This window comes from Trachypithecus francoisi, unplaced genomic scaffold, assembly GCF_009764315.1.
Source record: "Trachypithecus francoisi isolate TF-2019V2 unplaced genomic scaffold, Tfra_2.0 Lachesis_group4, whole genome shotgun sequence".
Lineage (NCBI taxonomy): Eukaryota > Metazoa > Chordata > Mammalia > Primates > Cercopithecidae > Trachypithecus > Trachypithecus francoisi.
The window spans coordinates 17,047,092-17,069,048 of record NW_022681469.1 but is presented as its reverse complement, the minus strand read 5'-3'; the positions used below and the strand labels follow the sequence as shown (position 1 = coordinate 17,069,048).

General features: G+C 41.2%; 2 protein-coding genes across 2 annotated transcripts; both read left to right on the top strand.

Annotated features, from left to right (window-relative positions):
- The first annotated feature begins 1,410 nt into the window (after positions 1–1,410).
- On the top strand, positions 1,411–2,490 carry TAS2R4 (taste 2 receptor member 4). The gene has a single exon (XM_033192644.1). The coding sequence runs from the start codon at positions 1,550–1,552 to the stop codon at positions 2,447–2,449; it is 900 nt and encodes a 299-aa protein (XP_033048535.1). The 5' UTR covers positions 1,411–1,549; the 3' UTR covers positions 2,450–2,490.
- A 15,038-nt stretch (positions 2,491–17,528) lies between these two features.
- On the top strand, positions 17,529–21,668 carry TAS2R5 (taste 2 receptor member 5). Its single transcript, XM_033192641.1, has one exon. It carries the CDS (start codon positions 17,693–17,695, stop codon positions 18,863–18,865), a length of 1,173 nt encoding a protein of 390 aa, XP_033048532.1. The 5' UTR covers positions 17,529–17,692; the 3' UTR covers positions 18,866–21,668.
- The last annotated feature ends 289 nt before the right edge of the window (positions 21,669–21,957 follow it).

Here is a 21,957-nt window from a genome sequence, read left to right as displayed (position 1 = left end):
TACGTTCTGGATAGAGTCTGTTACTATCTAATTCTGGGATTCCTGCTCTTTTGGCCACATTTATTTCTTATGGTTTACTCTATATTATTTATTTTATTTAAATGTGATGTTAGTAATATTTTAACTTCACTTTAATGCAGCCATCTATGGATAATTAATTGGAAATCTGTGCTATAATTTTCCTTTTAGTCATAGTCTTCCTGGCTCATTCTGTTTGCCTATTTAACTGATGTGGGCATGCCTCTATCAGTGCCTGTTAGTTTTGAATAAAAAGCTTCTGTAAGCACCTGGGCACCAGGTCAGAGAATTTCTCCAGGCTTGCCTTCCTGTCATCTGTCTTAAAGGGCCTCATGAATGTATTCCCCTCTTCTGGACCTGATTATCATTATATCTTAGCTCCTTTTTCTTGTCTATTTCTATTTGGACTTGGCAGTAGGACTTTGTGCTGTACCTTAATGCTAATTTGGTAACATATGTGGCCGTATCCAGGATTGCACCTTGGTTTCATTCAGCTGCTAGAGTAGATAAGAGATGCCATACTCTTACATTCACCTGTGGTCCGCCATAATATCATTTGCCAGGGATATTGTGCCATTTCCCATCTGAGCAAGCACAGAGAAATCCAGCAATGAGATGCCTAGCTGTTTGGCTCACAAAACTGCAACCAATGCATTACTGTGTATCTCATTTCAGGGTACGTGGATTGACAGTTAAATGCCTAAGAGAAAATAGCCATATGTGATCTAAACATAAACCCAGATTTATAAAGGAAACACCTACAAGGGTTGATTTAATTTTTTCTAAGAAAAACCAGAACATAGCAAATGGTTATGGCACAAATCTATGTATGTAGATAGAGAATGCAAAGCAAAGGGCATCAGAAAGGATGGGATTCATTGAGAAAGGTTTTTTCAAGGAGATATTGGGTCTTTGAACTTGATCTATTAGATCCCTGTAAATCACTGTAGGTGAGTCACTACGGTTGAAAGAGTGGCATTGGCATGGCCAGAATTACAGTTGGAGAAACTGGTTGTGGCAGCAACAGATTAGAGGAGAGAGAGAAATTGGATTCTGGTCATCCATGAATATGAGGCTAGAAGGTGGGTGGGTAGGAGTGAGGAATGAGGATTTCCGCCATATTCTGGCATTTTTATGAAGAAAAACTTTACCGTAAAACAGTGACAGAAACATTGCTGGACTCGAGCTTTCCAATTTGGATTCTAAGTTTTTGGAGCCTGTTGTGACTCCTCCCTCTCACCCTCCTGCTCTTGGAGGATTGGACTCCCAGGATCACCTAGGCTCGCTGTAATTAGGCATTTCTAGGGAGAACAGGATACACATGAAGGAATAGTAATGCAATCCTTGGAAGATTTGCATCTCAGTAAAAGCAGCTGGCCCTTAGATCATTGATGGCTCATTTGCCACGCTGGGGAAAAATTAAAAAGGAGATGTCCTTCTGGCAGGATACTGGTGTGTCTGCTTATACATTTTGGTATTTCTCCTGCCTCCACTATCAGCACCACAGCTGCTGAATCCTCAATGAGTAAAGATGCTTCGGTTATTCTATTTCTCTGCTACTATTGCCTCAGTTATTTTAAATTTTGTAGGAATCATTGTGAGTCTGTTTATTACAGTGGTCAATTATAAAACTTGGGTCAAAAGCCATAGAATCTCCTCTTCTGAAAGGATCCTGTTCAGCTTGAGCATCACCAGGTTTCTTATGCTGGGACTATTTCTGGTGAACACCATGTATTTCGTCTCTTCAAATAAGGAAAGGTCAGTCTACCTGTCTGCTTTTTTTGTGTTGTGTTTCATGTTTTTGGACTCAAGCAGTCTCTGGTTTGTGACCTTGCTCAACAGCTTGTACTGTGTGAAGATTACCAACTTCCAACACTCAGTGTTTCTCCTGCTGAAGCGGAATATCTCCCCAAAGATCCCCAGACTGCTGCTGGCCTGTGTGCTGATTTCTGCTTTCACCACTTGCCTGTATATCACGCTTAGCCAGGCATCACCTTTTCCTGCACTTGTGACTGAGAGAAATAACACATCATTTAATATCAGTGACGGCATCTTGTCTTTAGTGGTTTCTTTTGTCTTGAGCTCATCTCTCCAGTTCATCATTAATGTGACTTCTGCTTCCTTGCTAATATACTCCTTGAGGAGACATATACAGAAGATGCAGAAAAATGCCACTGGTTTCTGGAATCCCCAGACGGAAGCTCATGTAGGTGCTATGAAGCTGATGATCTATTTCCTCATCCTCTACATTCCATATTCAGTTGCTACACTGGTCCAGTATCTCCCCTTTTATGCAGGGATGGATATGGGGACCAAATCCATTTGTCTGATTTTTGCCACCCTTTACTCTCCAGGACATTCTGTTCTCATTATTATCACACATCCTAAACTGAAAACAACAGCAAAGAAGATTCTTTGTTTCAAAAAATAGTGGAATTTCAGTAAACAATACCTAGATTCACTTGATGGTTTGGGGGCAAGGTTTTCTGTTGGCAGTTTTCCCAGTGGTCTGAGGAATTCAGTTTTGTGATTGCTGATCTGACTCTTAGGCTTTTGAGTGCCTGAATTTCAGCTCATTCTGTAATTGTTTTTGGTATGTAAGTATTTTAAAATAAGGCACATTCTCTAAGAAACTTTTTTGAGGCATTATTTATCATGTATTTTGCATGGCCATTGAATCCATGGATAATGGAAATCATCACATTGTTTCATTGTCTATTAAAGTATAATGGGAAATTCTTCCACATAGAGAATACATTGGGGTGCACATGATGAGTTAAATGTTTGTGGTTTAGCCGCGGAGTCCTGAGTAAGGGCTCAGCAGTGGATAGGTGGTCACTGGGAGCCACTAGACTGACTGAAAGCAGAGGACAGTACAAAGAGAAAAGGAAAAAAGGTTTCAGAGAGAAAAGAAGGAAAGAGAAAGGTGAAAAGAACACTGTGGGACAAGACAGAAAAAGTGTCCTCACACTTGCTGGGTAACAGTAACTGAACTATTCCTATCAAGAAACCCTAAGGTTTCTAGGCTTGTTCTGGAAAAGAGGATATTGCCAGAGTTGGTAAGTAGAGGGAAGTGATTAGTATTTAAGAAGCTGAATCAAGAATGGTTCCAAAAATCTTAAAATCCAGGGGAGCCAGCCTAAGGTCAAAGGCAAGTGCTAGATAATGAAATTAACACCATATGAGTACAAATTTACAAAATACTGTACCGTAGGATATGGAACTCAGTGGAAAGCCAAAGAAGCACTGGACAGGTAGGGGGAGTGCTTGACTTGTGGTGAATTTATTTTATCTGTTTATGCATTTGTGCATAACACAGTTCTTCTGCAGAATGTTGTTTCTGTGGTTGGGACAATAGGACTGTGGCTCCAAAAGAACAAGTGAAGATGGGATGTTGACAAGCTTTGGAATGTGAATTGGGGAACCATAATTTGTATTTATTTAGTTTTTTTTTTGGTGTTCATAAAATGCTTATGTAATATTTACATGTCAAATAAATGTTAAAATTTTATAAATTACATGACTTTTCTTATTCTGATTACCAGAATCTTGACTGCAATATTCACTAAAAATTACCCAAGCCAATATTTTGTGCTATGAAACCTGGAGGTATTCATCACGTTAAATCCTAAGAGAGATAAAAGGATTACTGAGAGTGATTAAATGCACACTGTGTCTTAAGAACTCTAAATGAGTGGCAGACACCCTCGTTGGTCCCTCAGTATCTGTTCTTTCTCCTCTCTTCCATAGTAATCAAATCGTTAGCTGTTCAGAATTTTGGCAGCAAATTCCATTATTGCCACGATATGAGCAGAAAAGATGTATACAATTTGTAGGTGGTGCTTCAGAGCAGTCCTGCCTTCCCTTCTTTAATCTTTTCTTCATTACTCCCTCCATGAGCTGGAATGCTGACGTCATGATTGTCTATCTTGGACAATGCAGATGAGGTGAATGCTTGCGATAGTGGAGTAATTCTCCATCCTAGAGCAGGCTCCATGTTTCTTGACACTGTGGACTTGTCACACCAGCTCTGGACTGCTCAAGCCTGAACTCCGGGACTGTTTATGAGAAATCAGTGTCTCCATTCTTTCAGGTGCTGGATTTTTGGTCTCTGTTACCTTAGTCAAATAACCTATGCTATACCTTAAATCTATACAATAATACATATCTTTATGATGAAATAGTATGTAGTTACCATCTTATAGTCAAAGAACATTTTTATATGATCTACTACATGAAATTGAAATAAAACCTGTACACGTGGTATAATACCTTTTTTTTGGTAAAAATGTATACATATGAAGAAAAGTCTAAAAGGAAATTTATAAAAATGTAAACAGTAATTATTTTAGGTGGGAGGAATCAAGTATCTTTTTGTATATTTCAAGTTTTCTATAATGATCATTTTTTGTAATCAAAAAATATATTTAAATATGTAACATACGTACAGCCTATCTATCTATCTATCTATCTGTCTGTCTGTCTGTCTGTCTGTCTGTCCGTCCATCCACCCACCTACCTAAAAGACAGAGAGGGAGTTCTGAGGTCAACATCCAGTTTGTCCTCGCTAAGAAGGGTAAGTGAATTGTCTTGCTTTGTCTGGATTCTTTTTATTGTATTGGCAAAGTTCTGACAATTTGTTTCCTGTTTGTCTTACACTGTCTTCAATTTTCCCCTATCTGGGTTGGATATGTTGTCTTTGTGTTAGGACTGTTTTTGCTGTCTGAAGAAAGTCTTCAGTCTTTGCTTAGGCACTTACCCAAAGTCCCCCTTGGGCACAGTTCCAAGTCTTTGCTATTGTGAATAGTGCTGCAGTAAACATACATGTGCATATGTCTTTATAGCACCATGCTTTATAATCCTTTGGGTATATACTCAGTAATGGGATGGCTGAGTCAAATGGTATTTCTAGTTCTAGATCCTTGAGGAATCGCCACACTGTCTTCCACAATGGTTGAACTAGTTTACAATCCCACCAACAGTGTAAAAGTGTTCCTATTTCTCCACATCCTCTTAAGCACCTGTTGTTTCCTGACTTTTTAATGATCGCCATTCTAACTGGTGTGAGATGGTATCTCATTGTGGGTTTGATTTGCATTTCTCTGATGGCCAATGATGATGAGCATTTTTTCATGTGTTTGTTGGCTGCATAAATGTCTTCTTTTGAGAAGTGTCTGTTCATATCCCTTGCCCACTTTTGATGGGGTTGTTTTTTTCTTGTAAATTTGTTTGAGTTCTTTGTAAGTTCTGGATATTAGCCCTTTGTCAGATGGGTAGATTGCAAAAAGTTTCTCCCATTCTGTCAGTTGCCTGTTCACTCTGATGGTACTTTCTTTTGCTGTGCAGAAGCTCTTTCGTTTAATTAGATCCCATTTCTCAATTTTGGCTTTTGTTGCCATTGCTTTTGGTGTTTTAGACATGAAGTCCTTGCCCATGCCTATGTCTGAATGGTATTGCCTATGTTTTCTCCTAGGGTTTTTATGATTTTATGTCTTACATTTAAGTCTTTAATCTATCTTGAGTTAATTTTTGTGTAAGGTGTAAGGAAGGGATCCACTTTCAGCTTTCTGCATATGGCTAGCCAGTTTTCCTGGCATCATTTATTAAATAGGGAATCCTTTCCCCATTTCTTGTTTTTGTCAGGTTTGTCAAAGATCAGATGGTTGTAGATGTGTGGTATTATTTCTGAGGGCTCTGTTCTGTTCCATTGGTCTATATCTCTGTTTTAGTACCAGTACCATGCTGTTTTGGTTACTGTAGCTTTGTAGTATAGTTGGAAGTCAGGTAGCATGATGCCTCCAGCTTTGTTCTTTTGGCTTAGGATTGTCTTGGCAATGTGGGCTCTTTTTTGGTTCCATATGAACTTTAAAGTAGTTTTCCTCAATTCTGTGAAGAAAGTCATTGGTAGCTTAATGGAGATGGCATTGAATCTATAAATTACCTTGGGCAGTATGGCCATTTTCATGATATTGATTCTTCCTATCCATGAGCATGGAATATTCTTCCATTTGTTTGTGTCCTCTTTTATTTCATTAAGCAGTGGTTTGTAATTCTCCTTGAAGAGGTCCTTCACATCCCTTATAAGTTGGATTCCTAAGTATTTTATTTTCTTTGAAGCAATTGTGAATGGGAGTTCACTCATGATTTGGCTCTCTGTTTGTCTGTTATTGGTGTATAGGAATGCTTGTGACTTTTGCACGTTGATATTTTATCCTGAGACTTTGCTGAAGTTGCTTATCAGCTTAAGGAGATTTTGGGCTGAGATGATGGGGTTTTCTAAATACACAATCATGTCATCTGTAAACAGGGACAATTTGACTTCCTCTTTTCCTAATTGAATACCCTTTATTTCTTTCTCTTGCCTGATTGTGCTGGCCAGAACTTCCAACACTATGTTGAATAGGAGTGGTGAGAGAGGGCATCCCTGTCTTGTGCCAGTTTTCGAAGGGAATGCTTCCAGTTTTTGCCCATTCAGTATGATATTAGCTGTGGGTTTGTCATAAATAGCTCTTGTTATTTTGAGACACGTCCCATCAATACCGAATTTATTGAGAGTTTTTAGCATGAAGGGCTGTTGAATTTTGTCAAAGGCCTTTGCTGCATCTGTGGAGATAATCATGTGGTTTTTGTCTTTGGTTCTGTTTATATGATAGATTATGTTTATTGATTTGTGTATGTTGAACCAGCCTTGCATCCCAGGGATGAAGCCCACTTGATCATGGTGGATAAGCTTTTTGATGCCCTGCTGGATTCGGTTTGCCAGTATTTTATTGAGGATTTTTTGCATCAGGGATATTGGTCTAAAATTCTCTTTTTTTGTTGTGTCTCTGCCAGGCTTTGCTATCAGGATGATGCTGGCTTCATAAAATGAGTTAGGGAGGATTCCCTCTTTTTCTGTTGATTGGAATAATTTTAGAAGGAATGGTAGCAGCTCCTCTTTGTACCTCTGGTAGAATTCGGCTGTGAATTCATCTGGTCCTGGACTTTTTTTGGTTGGTAGGCTCTTAATTATTGCCTCAATTTCAGAGCCTGTTATTGGTCTATTCAGGGATTCAACTTCTTCCTGATTTAGTCTTGGGAGGGTGTATGTGTCCAGGAATTTATCCATTTCTTCTAGGTTTTCTAGTTTATTTGTGTAGAGGTGTTTATAGTATTCTCTGATGGTAGTTTGTATCTCTGTGGGTTCAGTGATGATATCCCCTATATCACTTTTTATTGCATCTATTTGATTCTTCTCTCTTTTCTTCTTTATTAGTCTTGCTAGCAGTCTATCAATTTTGTTGATCTTTTCAAAAAACCAGCTCCTGGATTCATTGATTTTTTGAAGGGTTTTTTGTGTCTCTATCTCCTTCAGTTCTGTTCTGATCTTAGTTATTTCTTGCCTTCTGCTAGCTTTTGAATGTGTTTGCTCTTGCTTCTCTAGTTCTTTTAATTGTGATGTTAGGGTGTCAGTTTTAGATCTTTCCTGCTTTCTCTTGTGGGCATTTAGTGCTATCAGTTTTCCTCTACACAGTGCTTTAAATGTGTCCCAGAGATTCTGGTATGTTTTGTTTTTGTTCTCATTGATTTCAAAGAACATCTTTATTTGTGCCTTCATTTTGTTATGTACCCAGTAGTCATTCAGGAGCACGTTGTTCAATTTCCATGTCGCTGAGTGGTTTTGAGAGAATTTCTTAATCTTGAGTTCTAGTTTGATTGCACTGTGGTCTGAGAGACAGTTTGTTATAATTTCTGTTCTTGTACATTTGCTGAGGAGTGCTTTAGTTCCAACTCTGTGGTCAATTTTGGAATAAGTGAGATGTGGTGCTGAGAAGAATATATATTCTGTTGATTTGGGCTGGAGAGGTCTGTAGGTGTCTATTAGGTCTGCTTGGTGCAGAGGTGAGTTCAGTGCCTGGATATCCTTGTTAACTTTCTGTCTCATGGATCTGTCTAATGTTGACAGTGGGTGTTAAAGTCTCCCATTATTATTGTGTGGGAGTCTAAGTCTCTTTGTAAGTCTCTAAGAACTTGCTTTATGAATCTGGGTGCTCCTGTATTGGGTGCATTTATATTTAGGATAGTTAGCTCTTCTTGTTGAATTGATCCCTTTACCATTATGTAATGGCCTTCTTTGTCTCTTTTGATCCTTGTTGGTTTAAAGTCTGTTTTAGCAGAGACTAGGATTGCAACCCCTGCCTTTTTTTTGTTTTCCATTTTCTTGGTAGATCTTCCTGCATCCCTTTATTTTGAGCCTATGTGTGTCTCTGCACATGAGATGGGTCTCCTGAGTACAGCACACTGATGGGTCTTGACTCTTTATCCAATTTGCCAGTCTGTGTCTTTTAATTGGAGCATTTAGTCCATTTACAGTTAAGGTTACTATTTGGTGTGCGAACTTGATCCTGTCATTATGAGGTTAGCTGGTTATTTTGCCTGTTAGTTTACGCAGTTTCTTCCTAGCATCAATGGTCTTTACATTTTGGCATATTTTTGCAGTGGCTGGTACCAGTTGTTCCTTTCCATGTTTCTTGCTTCCTTCAGGAGCTCTTGTAGGGCAGTCCTGGTGGTGACAAAATCTCTCAGCATTTGCTTATCTGTAAAGGATTTTATTTCTCCTTCACTTATGAAACTTAGTTTGGCTGGATATGAAATTCTGGGTTGAAAATTCTTTTCTTTAAGAATGTTGAATATTGGCCCCCACTCTCTTCTGGCTTGTAGAGTTTCTGCCAAGAGATCCACCGTTAATCTGATGGGCTTCCCTTTGTGTGTAACCTGACCTTTCTCTCTGGCTGCCCTTAACAATTTTTCCTTCATTTCAACTTTGGTGAATCTGACAATTATGTGTCTTAGAGTTGCTCTTCTCGAGGATAATCTTTGTTGCGTTCTCTGTATTTCCTGAATTTGAGTGTTGGCCTGCCTTGCTAGGTTCGGGAAGTTCTCCTGGATAATATCCTGCAGAGTGTTTTCCAGCTTGGTTTCATTCTCCCTGTCACTTTCAGGTATACCAATCAGACGTAGATTTGATCTTTTCACATAGTCCCATATTTCTTGGAGGTTTTGTTCATTTCTTTTTACTCTTTTTTCTCTAAACTTCTCTTCTCGCTTCATTTCATTAATTTGATCTTCAATCACTGATGCCCTTTCTTCCAGTTGATCGAATGGGTTACTGAAGCTTGTGTATTCATCATGTAGTTCTTGTGCCATGGTTTTCAGTTCCATCAGGTCATGTAAGGACTTCTCTACACTGGTTATTCTAGTTAGCCATTCGTCTAATCTTTTTTCAACGTTTTTAGCCTCTTTGTGATGGGTTCGAATATCCTCCTTTAGGCCGGAGAAGTTTGTTATGACCGATCTTCTGAAGCCTTCTTCTCTCAAATTGTCAAACTCATTCTCCATCCAGCTTTGCTCTATTGCTGGCAAGGAGCTGCAATCCTTTGGGGGAGAAGAGACACTCTGCTTTTTAGAATTTTCAGCTTTTCTGCTCTGGTTTCTCCCCATCTTTGTGGTTTTATTTACCTTTTGTCTTTGATGATGGTGACATACAGATGGGGTTTTGGTGTGGAGGTCCTTTCTGTTTGTTAGTTTTCCTTCTTACAGTCAGGACCCTCAGCTGCAGGTCTGTTGGAGTTTCCTGGAGGTCCACTGCAGACCCTGTTTGCCTGGGAATCACCAGTGGAGGCTGCAGAACTGCAAATATTGCAGAACGGGAAATGTTGCTGCCTGATCGTTCCTCTGGAAGCTTCATCTCAGAAGGGCACCTGGCCATATGAGGTGTCAGTCAGCCCCTACTGGGAGGTGCCTCCAAATTAGGCTTCTCGGGAGTCAGGGACCCACTTGAGGCAGTCTGTCCGTTCTCAGATCTCAAACTCCATGCTGGGAGAACTACTACTCTCTTCAAAGCTGTCAGACAGGGACATTTAAGTCTGCAGAAGTTTCTGCTGCCTTTTGTTCAGCTATGCCCTGCCCCCAGAGGTGGAGCCTACAAAGGCAGGCAGACCTTCTTGAGCTGTGGTGGGCTCCACCCAGTTCCAGCTTCCTTGCCTCTTTGTTTACCTACTCAGGCCTCAGCAATGGCGGGCGCCCCTCCCCCAGCCTCGCTGCTGCCTTGCAGTTTGATCTCAGACTGCTGTGCTAGCAGTGAGCAAGGCCCCGTGGGCATGGGACCCTCCGAGCCAGGTGTGGGATATAATCTCCTGGTGTGCCATTTGCTAAGACCGTTGGAAAAGTGCAGTATGAGGTTGGGAGTGACCCAATTTTCCAGGTACCCTCTGTCAAGGCTTCCCTTGGCTAGGAAAGGGAATTCCCCAACCCCTTGTGCTCCTTGGGTGAGGTGATGCCTCGCCCTGCTTTGGCTCACGGTCCATGGGCTGCAACCCCTGTCCTGCACCCACTGTCTGACAAGCCCCAGTGAGATGAACCCGGTACCTCAGTTGGAAATGCAGAAATCACCCGTCTTCTGCGTCGCTCACGCTGGGAGCTGTAAACTGGAGCTGTTCCTATTTGGCCATCTTGGAACCTCCCCTCAAAAATTTCAGGGATTTTAAAAAGCTTCTTTATATCGCTTAAATTTCATTTAAACATTTCTAAACATGTCAGGCTTTGGGTTTCCTTGATAATTGTTACTAGCCTTCTGTTGATGAACCATTTTCAATTGTTTAAAAAAGAGAAAAGATTACTAGAAAAGGGTCTTTTAAAGCTTGAACGGAATGTAACTTTTAAGGTAGTGTCAAAAGCTACAGTCTTCAGGTGAAATTGAAGCTTACTGAAGGCATTTAAAATAAATTTTCCAATAATATAATTTTTTTTTACAAGTTAAAACTGGAGATGGATCATCTAGTCTAGTTCACTGGTTCTCAAAGAGAGCCAGGAGGGTGAGAAGTATGTCAGAGTCTGTTGGGAATGTTTACTTTTCACATTTTATATACCCTGTTTTCATTCCTTCTGAGTGTGGGAGTGGAAGGGGGAAGTGGAATTTGACAAAACTCCCTAGGGATTTGGATATTGTGGTCTAAGGAAAGGCACAGATATACATTTATTTCCCCCTCTAAGAGAAGACCCCAAGGCCAGTTTAACTCCATGAGGAAAATAGTGTGAAAAGAAATTCCATGTTTGTGTAAGAATCTGCCTGGCATAGAAATTAACAAGAGAGTGATATGGGTTAATGGGGGTGGGAGAAGAGGAGAGGAAACAGGAGACATGAGGGTAAGGTCAATAGCAGGAGGAGGGGTGCATTCTGTACACCTTCCTCCCTATGCCTGGTGGAGGTGTGAGGTCAACATCACTTCACCAGGTTATGATTGTCCTCTGTGTTATGTCTATGTGGATATATGGGGTCTGGGAAATGGGGTGACTGCAACTCTGCCTTGGGTCAGCAGGAAGGAGTCAGGAGCTCTGGGCAAATGACTGGGTGTGTGCACAGCTAGCTTGCCAATGAGCTATCTAAACACAGGTGCATACTTGATTGGTCTGATAACATTTCTGACCTATTTTAAATATGGAAAAATTATTTGTCTTGATTTTGCTGCTTTCACAGATGCGACAATGACTATGGTTATGATCTGAACTCCAGGTATCTCAAGAGAAGAAATAGCTAAACATTGATATTACTCAGAAAAGACCTCTCCTAACTCCCTTTACATCTTTGACTTCTATGTGTTTTAAAGGCCTGGATTAATCAGTCTCCTCTTTATTCATGCTTTCCAGACATTCTGTAATTATTCAGAACTGGACACCTGTGTCTAGAATCAGTAGCTCAGTTCATCCTGGATTTGCATACTGTGAATAACAGACTTCAGGTGTTCTCTGACTTTATTGAAAGTAGTAGTTAGGGAGAGAAATCACCAGGGAAGGAAAGAAAAATAACACTAATTAGACTATTTAGGAAGCAACAGGCTAGGTAATGTGTTTTATCATCACAATAGCCCTGTGAAGTAAACATTATCATTTTTATAGAGGGGCAACTGAAGCTCAGAGGGGTTAATTGGCTTGTCTAAGGACCTAGCTGCTAACTGGTTGAGTTGGGAGCACCCCCAAATCTGTCTGACTTCAAAACGCATTGCCTTTCTCTGCATGGCCACAAGTGCCCCATTGATTAATACATGTAACAGAAAGCTAGCCTTGAGGCCTGTGTCCCATTGAGGGCCGGTACTAGCATGAACATGTGAACTCTTTGCCTTGGATGGGCAGACACTCAGAAAGCCCTGTCTGTAGTCTGTGCTGGTTGACCCTTTCCTTAGCATGATCTTGCAATGTTATGGGAACACCTCAGCGTCTTCTGGATATCCACAATTCTCATTGCTAAATGCTAAAAATGTAATTCTCAATGCTAAAAATGTAATTATTATATCTGAGTTTTATTTAAATTTTGAAAATGTTTTTATTTCATTGTATTTTATAATATTTTATAGAAAAGTTGCAGAATGAGTACAGAGATTTCAAACATCCTCCTCACCCAGTTTCTGCTAATATTTATAGCTTACCATTGCCATGGTACGGTTGCATTTAGTATCTCTAGTCTGTGTCGGTTTCTCAGCTCTTTTTAAAATTACCCTGCCAGTTTTAAAGATTACTATCCAGGCATTTTGTAGAACGCCCCTCAGTTTGGGTTTGTCTGGTATTTTTCTCAGTTAGACTGAGGTAACGTGCCCTACTCATCACGTTAGGAGTTCTGTGGTATCAACATGACTGGTCACTGGTGACGTTAACCTTGATCACTTGGTGAAGGTGATGTCTGCCAGGAACATTGTAAAGTTACGATTTTTTCCCCCATTTCCACACTTGGTTCGTTGGGAGCAAGTCATTATGTCCTGTACAAACTCAGAGGGAGGGAAATTATGCTGCATCTCCTGGAGGGTTCCCCACATTTTGCCTGCAATAGTTAAAAATTCTCAGTCCTCCAAATTTCGTATTCATAAAAGCACACAAAAATAACTCCCCGGGCCGGGTGCGGTGGCTCACGCCTGTAATCCCAGCACTCTCGGAGGCCGAGGCGGGTGGATCATGAGGTCAGGAGATCGAGACTATCCTGGATAACATGGTGAAATCCCGTCTCTACTAAAAAATACAAAAAAGTAGCTGGGCGTGGCGGCGGGCGCCTGTAGTCCCAGCTACTTGGGAGGCTGAGGCAGGAGAATGGCGTAAACCCGGGAGGCGGAGCTTGCAGTGAGCTGAGATCCCGCCACTGCACTCCAGACAGAGGGAGACTCTGAAGAGAAGAGAGGAGGGGAGGGAAGGGGAGGGGAGCGGAGGGGAGGGGAGGGGAGCGGAGGGGAGGGGAGGGGAGCGGAGGGGAGGGGAGGGGAGGGGAGAAGAGGCTCCTGCCCTCTCATCTGCAGTCTCCTCACTAGTCCGCTTTTACTGTATTCACTTCCCTGCCCTGAGCAACGTTGCCGATACTGGTCATCTTGTTCTTCAGAATTGTGGTCTTTGCTGCACACAGCACCCTCCACGGTGTAGTTTGTGCTTCCTCCTGTCTCCAAACGCCTAAATTGCAGCACCAAAAAGGCCGCAATGACTGGTGAGCAAGACTCCTCTTCTTCATGTTTGTGAGGAAGGAAGCTGGCAAGGCTGTAAATTTGTGTACATTTATAAATTGTGTTCCTGTTACACATGCTTATTAAAAACATGCTTGATCTGTTCAGTTTCTGAATATCTGAACTAATTCAGCTCATTAAGGTTTACGGCCACATCTTGTACAGAGGCGTTGCCTTGACGCCATCTAGTGGCAAAATAGGAACAAGTCTGAGAAGCATTTTAAGAAGTCTTGAGTACAGGAATACAGAAGATTTGCAAGAGAGATGTAGAATAGGGGATGGAAGGTGGAACTGTACTGAGTGGTAGAAGGACAGGGTGATTTTTTGGGTGAAAGTGCCAGGTTTTGGAAACCAATGCTTGTTCTTTGTTTCTTTCTTTTTAATATTCTTATTATAGACTGCTCTGTTGACGCTGAGTATAAAGCCATAACTTGCCCGCAGGAGGGTCTCTTTGGATGCTTGTATCCCACTTGATCTTTCATCAGCTTTCTTTTCTTGGTTCAGGTACTGCTAAAGTAGCTGAGGGCTCAGAGCAGTGGGGAATAGGAGCATGAATAGAAGGGACTTTGGTAGAAAGACTTATGGTAGTATAATGGCAGGCACATTTTGGTTGTGTCAAAAGTAAAAACCATACTGTTGCTCTGGTAAAGTGGATGGCACAGAGGCTGTTACTCTGCACATACACCCCTTCATTGCAGCTCTTGGTGTGGATGCCGATAGGCTGAACAGTTCTGTGTGGAGATGAAGTAGCAGCCGTGGTTCACAGATTTCTCTCCTGCCTCACCTCTCCTAGAATTTGTTATTCAGCAGTTGATATTTATCCTGTATTCTCCTTGTTTTTGCTTGTTTGCTCACCCTATCCTTCCATTTGTTTTCATTGTTATTGCAATAAGCCTTTGCATAGGTGTAAATATAGCTCTCATGTTTATATATTCAAATTACAAACATATTAAAACCATTAATTACTTGCCTCGTCCACCAGAACGTAAGCTCCATGAGAGCAGCAACTTTGTTTCTTTCCACTGTATTCCAAGAGCTTGGAACAGAGGACTGGCACATAGTGGTCATTAATAAATATTGGTTAAATAATTGATAAATGTCATGCTTTCCCTTTTTTTTTTTTTTTTGAGATGGAGTCTCGCTCTGTTGTCAGGCTGGAGTGCAATGGTGCGATCTCGGCTCACTGCGATCTCTACCTCCCGGGTTCAAGCAATTCTCCTGCCTCAGCCTCCTGAGTAGCTGGGACTACAGGCCTGTGCCACCACACCCAGCTAATTTTTGTATTTTTAGTAGAGACGAGATTTTACCATGTTGGCCAGGATGGTCTCAAATTCCTAACCTCAAGCGATCCACCTGCCTTGGCCTCCCAAAGTACTGGGATTACAGGTGTGAGCCACTGCGCCCGGCCCATGCTTTCCCGTTATATAACATGAGTTGCCTTGCATTTGCCACTGTTTAAATTCTCAGAATGTCTGACTTAGGTTTTGTGGAGTTAGGTCAGGTGGAAGTAGGATTTCAGGAGACTGTGCTCTAGGCTGTCTGGAGTTTCTTTCCTTCGGAAGGCCATTCTGTAATTGTGTCTCTGTACCTAATCTCAGATCTCAGGCCAGTGTCAGGTAGATGTAAGTGAAGGAGGGATTGTTACCTTCAAGAACGTTTATTCTGTTCACAGTTGTAACATCTTTACCAGAGAAGGGATTTCAGACAGTAACAAAATCTGAGTCGTGAGAAGTGGAATGCTCTGCCATGATACTAATACCATCCTCAGGGATTCTGACACAGCCGAGAGCAGTACATGTTAATCAGCACTAAAGCAGGGCACCTCCTGATTCAGCACTGAGACCCTCCCCTCCCCAGCCATGTTGGCTGCTGCCCTGGGATTGCTGATGCCCATTGCAGTGGCTGAATTTCTCATTGGCCTGGTTGGAAATGGAGTCCCTGTGGTCTGGAGTTTTAGAGAATGGGTCAAAAAAAAAAAGTTAGAAGTTCCTATAAATCCTCATGATTCTGGTAAGTAGCCACTTTCTCCTACTCAGGCTGATCATGTTGGACGTAAGTCTGTTTCCACGTTCCCAGAGCAGTGGTTGGCTTTATTATCTTGATGTCTTCTGAGTCCTGGTAAGCCAGGCCAACATGCGGTTTGCCACTTTCTTCAGTGGCTTCTGCTGCATGGAGATCATGACCTTTGCCCCGCTGACTTCTTGTAGCTGAAAAGGCCGGGTTTTTGGTTTTTGCTAGTGTCTTTCAAGATCACTTTTTATTTCTCAGCTTCTGTTGGCTGGATGCTTTAAAAACCATTAACAGGAAACAGCAACATCCTGCAGCCCATTTTAAATCTGTTATTTTTATAGATCGCAGTCCAGTGCAGGAAACTGGTTGCTATTTGTGATGTTTCTGCTCCACTTGTCTTTTTGTATAGACATTACAGGAAGATGGAGGACCACACAGCTGTAAGGAGGAGGCTCGAACCAAGGTGCTCATTGCTCTGAACTTCCCGTTTTACATGGTTTCTGCCTTGGCCAGCCACTTTTCCATAACCTTCTAATCTCCTTCTGATCTCACCATTCTTGCCATCTCTGCAACACTCATGGCTGTCTATACTTCACTTTCCTCTGTTGTAATGGTTATGAGGAATCAGATTTGTCAGAGAATTCTGTAGGAGTTGATATGTGTTTGGAAATCTTAGAGGCCATGGCTTGGGAGAAGGATCTAATCAGGTCCTTAACTGTATCATTGACAACAGTAGAAATAACTAGATTTTAGAAAAATAAAACTTTTATTCTCAATTCTTCTCATTTCTTCTTTGATTTTGAAACAAAATGAAAGGGTAACATGAAAAACAGGTTAGAAACTGGACCTTACTGCTCTATAAGCAATGCAAATCACATCATTTTAATAAACTACTGAAGTCAAAACTGAGTTTTCATATTTTGCATGGAAAGTATCACATTTTAAAAAATTACTGCAGATAATCCAATTCTCCTTGCCAATACGCTATGTTTTTGATAAAAGGAAGTAGAAAATAGCTATAGTTTGAAACTAATGTATTTTAAAAAGAGGTGAACCTGTATGTTAATTGCTGGATATTTTTTAGGCAAGCACTTTTCTTAGTGGAATTAGCTAAATTATTATCTCAATTTTCTATGTGGTTTAGCCTCTCAACACTGGTAGTAAACTAGTCTGTCAAAAACCTTTCTTTATATTTCTGGATACTTTGATTTTTTGACACCAGACTAGCTTCCTGGAAACATGTCAGTTGGCTACCAGGATCTGTGGCAAATTCCACTGCCAGGCTAGATTGGGGCAGGTGGGCAGAGAGAGGCACTATGTCTCTATCAGAAAGTCGCCAAAGAAACACTGCTTTTGGACAGGTTCAAGCATCATCTAGATTTTTAGGCCAGTAGAAGATCGTGACCTTCTCTGCCCCTCCATAGCCTACAGCCAGAGTTTTAGAGTGCTAGGTCTTGCAGCTGGGTGGAGATGATGTACAATGAAAGCCACCTGGAGGCAGGGACTGTGTATTACAATGGCACCATCCCCAGTGCCTAGTACACTAGTTTGACACAAAATAAGCACTCTGTAAATTTAATCCAAAGGAATGGAAATCTAGTCCTACAATCCATTCGGTTATTAGTAGAGCAACTGAGGCCCAGAGAGGGGCAGTGGCCTGCCTGCCTACAGCTTCACAGAGAATTCTCAGCATGCTTACTTTTTTTTCTTTTTTTTTTTTTGGAGATAGAGTCTTGCTCTGTCGCCCAGGCTGGAGTGCAGTGGTGCAGTCTCGGCTCACTGCAGTTTCCATCTCCTGGGTTCAAGTGATTCTCCTGCCTCAGCCTCCCAAGTAGCTGGGACTACAGGCAGCTGCCACCATGCCTGGATAATTTTTATATTTTTAGTAGAGATGGGGTTTCACCATGTTGGCCAGGCTGGTCTCAAACTCCTGGCCTCGGGTGATCCACCCGCCTTGGCCTCCCAAAGTGTTGGGATTACAGGTGTGAGCCACCATGCCCGGCCCAATGTTGTTTTTATGAAAATAAAATTTCTTTTTATATATATATGAGCTCATAACTGGCACTATATAGCACCTGAGCATGTTTTGATTTGATCTTTCTTGTTGAGGGGCCTTGTTACATTATATCCTGGTGTCTAGACTTTGGCCCATGACCTTTGAGATGGAGAGCCAGTGTCTATGGTACTGTTGGCAATCTCTGGGTCTACACCCAGAGTTCATTCGTGTAGATGCAAATACAGATGGTATCGTAACTTTCAACCTCTCTGTTCCTCGTAACAGCTGTTCAGTCTTGCTTGAAGACAGATTACGGAAGGACAAGGCCAAATCCAGATTTTGTGGTGTGCAAATTTACCCTGGTGTGTTATCACTGCTAGGAGATCTGAGCTCAGCCAGGAGCAGTGAGAGCCTCCCCTCCCCCGTCATGCTGAGCGCTGGCCTAGGACTGCTGATGCTGGTGGCCGTGATTGAATTTCTCATCGGTTTAATTGGAAACGGAGTCCTTGTGGTCTGGAGTTTTAGAGAATGGATCAGAAAATTCAGCTGGTCCTCATATAACCTCATTATCTTGGGCCTGGCTGGCTGCCGGTTTTTCCTGCAGTGGCTGATCATTTTGGACTTAAGCTTGTTTCCACTTTTCCAGAGCAGCCGTTGGCTCCGCTATCTTAGTGTCTTCTGGGTCCTGGTAAGCCAGGCCAGCTTGTGGTTTGCCACCTTCCTCAGTGTCTTCTATTGCAAGAAGATCACCACCTTTGATCGCCCTGCCTACTTGTGGCTGAAGCAGAGGGCCTATAACCTGAGTCTCTGGTGCCTTCTGGGCTACTTTATAATCAGTTTGTTGCTTACAGTCAAATTTGGCTTAACGGTCCATCATCCTCCCCAAGGAAACAGCAGCATTCGTTATCCCTTTGAACACTGGCAGTACCTGTATGTATTTCAGCTCAATTCTGGAAGTTATTTGCCTTTAATGGTGTTTCTTGTTTCCTCTGGGATGCTGATTGTCTCTTTGTATACACACCACAAGAAGATGAAGGTCCATTCAGCTGGTAGGAGGGATGCCCGGGCCAAGGCTCACATCACTGCCCTGAAGTCCTTGGGCTGCTTCCTCTTACTTCACCTGGTTTATATCGTGGCCAGCCCCTTCTCCATCACCTCCAAGACTTATCCTCCTGATCTCACCAGTGTCTTCATCTGGGAGACACTCATGGCGGCCTATCCTTCTCTTCATTCTCTCATATTGATCATGGGGATTCCTAGGGTGAAGCAGACTTGTCAGAAGATCCTGTGGAAGACAGTGTGTGCTCGGAGATGCTGGGGCCCATGATCTGGGAAGAAAAGTGTGGTCTGGGCACCCTTGGGACGCTTTTTTGATAGCTGTCTGTAAGGGAGCTGCCTTCCATGTCTTTTAAGATTTTCCTTCTTTTACACCAATTTAATGAATGAGCAACAGAAAATACAGATCAAAACTCAATACTATTTCTCTTTTGGCAATGCAAAGTACATTTTTTTTAATGTACCACAGAAATCAAGGCTAGGACTTCATGTTTGGTAAAAGAGGTATTATATTCTCTCTACGTATAGCAAATAATTCATATATAAATCGTGTTTTTTCCTATTATGGAAAACAGAGATTAGGAACAATTCTGTCTATATGTAGCAAATAATTCATATATAAATTGTGTTTTTCCTAGTATAGAAAACAGAGATTAGGAACAATTACAGTGATCATTAATTTGTATGAAATTTCACCTGTACATTAATGTTAGTCATTTTAGATATGCTTTTTAAAAAGTATCAGATAATGTCCCCATTTCTCTGCTGTAATGAGTCTAATTATCTAACTGAAAAACAAAACAAAACATCTTTATATTTCTGGAAGTTTCTTTGAGCCCTAACCTTGGCTTTCAGATAAAAGTCTGTTGGATGCCATGATCTGTATTAAGCTCCGAGGCCCAGGACCTGGAGTGGGGCAACATGAGAGTGAGGAGCACTTGCTTCTGCTTAAAAAAAATAGACTGCCTTTGAAGAGGTCATGCTGTCTACTCTTCAGTCATTTAGCCATTGTGCCTGTCTACTGTGGCCTCACCACAGCCCACAGTCAGTTCTAGTGTGCCAGGTCTTTGAGTTGGAGTGAGATCATTTAGAATGCCAGATCCATGGCAGCAGGAACCATGTCTGTTTTTATTTTCTCCCATGTCTCTGTGACTAGAACACTGCCTATCGCATAATAAACACTTAATACATATTTTGTAAATGATTGAGTAGCTGCTCTAACTGGTTTTATGATGCCTCCTTTGTATTATAGGTAAAGAAACCGAGGCCCAGAGAGGGGCAGTGGCCTGCCCAGGGTTTCATAGAGAGCCTCTGACAGTGGGGACTGGAGCTGTTTCTTGACTCCTGGTCCAGGGCTCTTTCCTTTACAACATACTACTTTCCTAACGAGCTAGCTTTGTCCTTCCCTCCTTGGAACCCCATGCCTCTTTTACAGACTCTTCTACGCCCCTCTTTCTCTACCTTCTTTCTAGCCTTCTTTGTTTCAGTTCCAGGGAATCTGAAATCCAAAGGACAACACTTGATGTTCTTAAACTTTTTTTTTCACTTCCTGTGATCAAGGAAGTGAAAATCTGTTCATTAATATATTCTCTCAAACATATCTTTTTCTTACCTGAAGCTGAGAATTGAGATACCTGCTGGGGACGTGTGGGTATCAGTCATCACACAGCAGGAGACTGGTTCCACTGCCACCGTGAGCTGTGTGAGGTCAAGTACCATATTTTGTGTCCTGGGAAGGATCATATTCATTCCTTTTAAAAAGAAAGGTGCTTGTGCTTGGTTATATTTTTTTTTATTAGGATGAATTTTCATTATGCCATTTCTACTTTTTTTACAGATGTCCTTTGTGACCAGTTGTTGTAATAGTGACAACAGTATTTAACATTTGTATTGGGCTTTACATTTTACCAATCTCATATATAGCCCATTATCTCATTTGATTTTAATAGCAACCCTATGCAGTTAGCAATTTTATCCCCAATTCATAGGTGACAAAACTCAGGCTGGAGTGATGATTTGCCCAAGATCATGAACTTGTAAATAATGGAGATGGGGCAGACCCAAATTTTTTGACTCCGAGTCTTGTGCTCTTTCCAGTAAATCCTAAGTATCTCATTGTTCATACTTATAAGACTTCAAACTAGGATTCGCCTGTGGAACTTCCCTCAAGTTTATGAGTATTTTTACACACAGGCAATAAGCAACTAATCTTTCAGATTTGGTATTGATGGGATCTAAGATCTAAAATCACAACAGATCAAAGTTTATGATCTGCTTTTCTTAGTGACAAGGTATGGAATCAACCTAAGTGTCCATCAACAAATGAACAGATGAGGAAAATATAGTGTATACATGTATGTGTATCTGTTTCATTTTCTACTTTTCTGTACTGTTCAAATGGTTTTTAGCCATGCTCAAATATCAGATTTTAACATTTGAACAGATAAAGAAAATGTGGTGTACATATATATATGTATATATACACACAAAATGGAATATTATTCGGCTTTAAAAAAGAAGGAAATCCTGTCATTTGAAAAAATGTGGATGAACCTAGAGGACCATTATGCTAACTGAAAAAAGCCACATACAGAAAGACAAATACTGTAAGATACCACAGATGTGTGGAATTTCAAAAAGCCAAACTCACAGAAGCAGAGAGTAGGATGGTGGTTGCCAGGGGCTGGGAGCATGGGGGAAATGAGGAGATGTTTATCAAAGGGTACAGTTTCTGTTAGGCAGAGTGAATAAGCTCTGAAGATCTAACGTACAGCGTAGTGACTATAGTTAATAGAACCATATCATATACTTGAAATTTGCGAGAGAGTAGATGCTAAATGTTTTTGCTAACAACAACAACAAAGATAATTGTGAGGTGGTGGATATGTTAACTTGATTGTGGTAATCATTTCACAGTGTATACATATGTCAAAACACGTTGTGTACTGTAGATATATACCCTTTTTGTCAATCATTCCTCAATAAAGCAGAAAAAATTATTGCATTTTCCACATCACCTTTTGGGATTTGATTTTCTTCTTTTTCTGTACACAGTTTACCTTACATTGGGTATGAGACTGCTTTGTGTTTTAGCAAAGAAAACAAATCCGAAGGCAAATATATACTCTTGAATTGATTCTTATGTAATTGAATCTTTTGTAATTTGCATTCTTAGAGTTGCAGCTGGATCCGTGTGTGTGTGTGTGTGTGTGTGTGTGTGTAGATATTAATGGCCTTACATTTAATTATGTGATATGCTCTATGGTGGTGTAGCTGAGAGATGTGAAGTGTTAAAAATGTGATATATGAGCATGGCTAAAAATGATTTGAAAACGACAGAAAGATAGAAAATGAACAGCAACG

Excerpts from the sequence above, each read along its gene's own strand:
- TAS2R4 (XM_033192644.1), top strand. The coding sequence starts at position 1,550 with ATGCTTCGGTTATTCTATTTCTCTGCTACTATTGCCTCAGTTATTTTA.
- TAS2R5 (XM_033192641.1), top strand. The coding sequence starts at position 17,693 with ATGACCTTTGAGATGGAGAGCCAGTGTCTATGGTACTGTTGGCAATCT.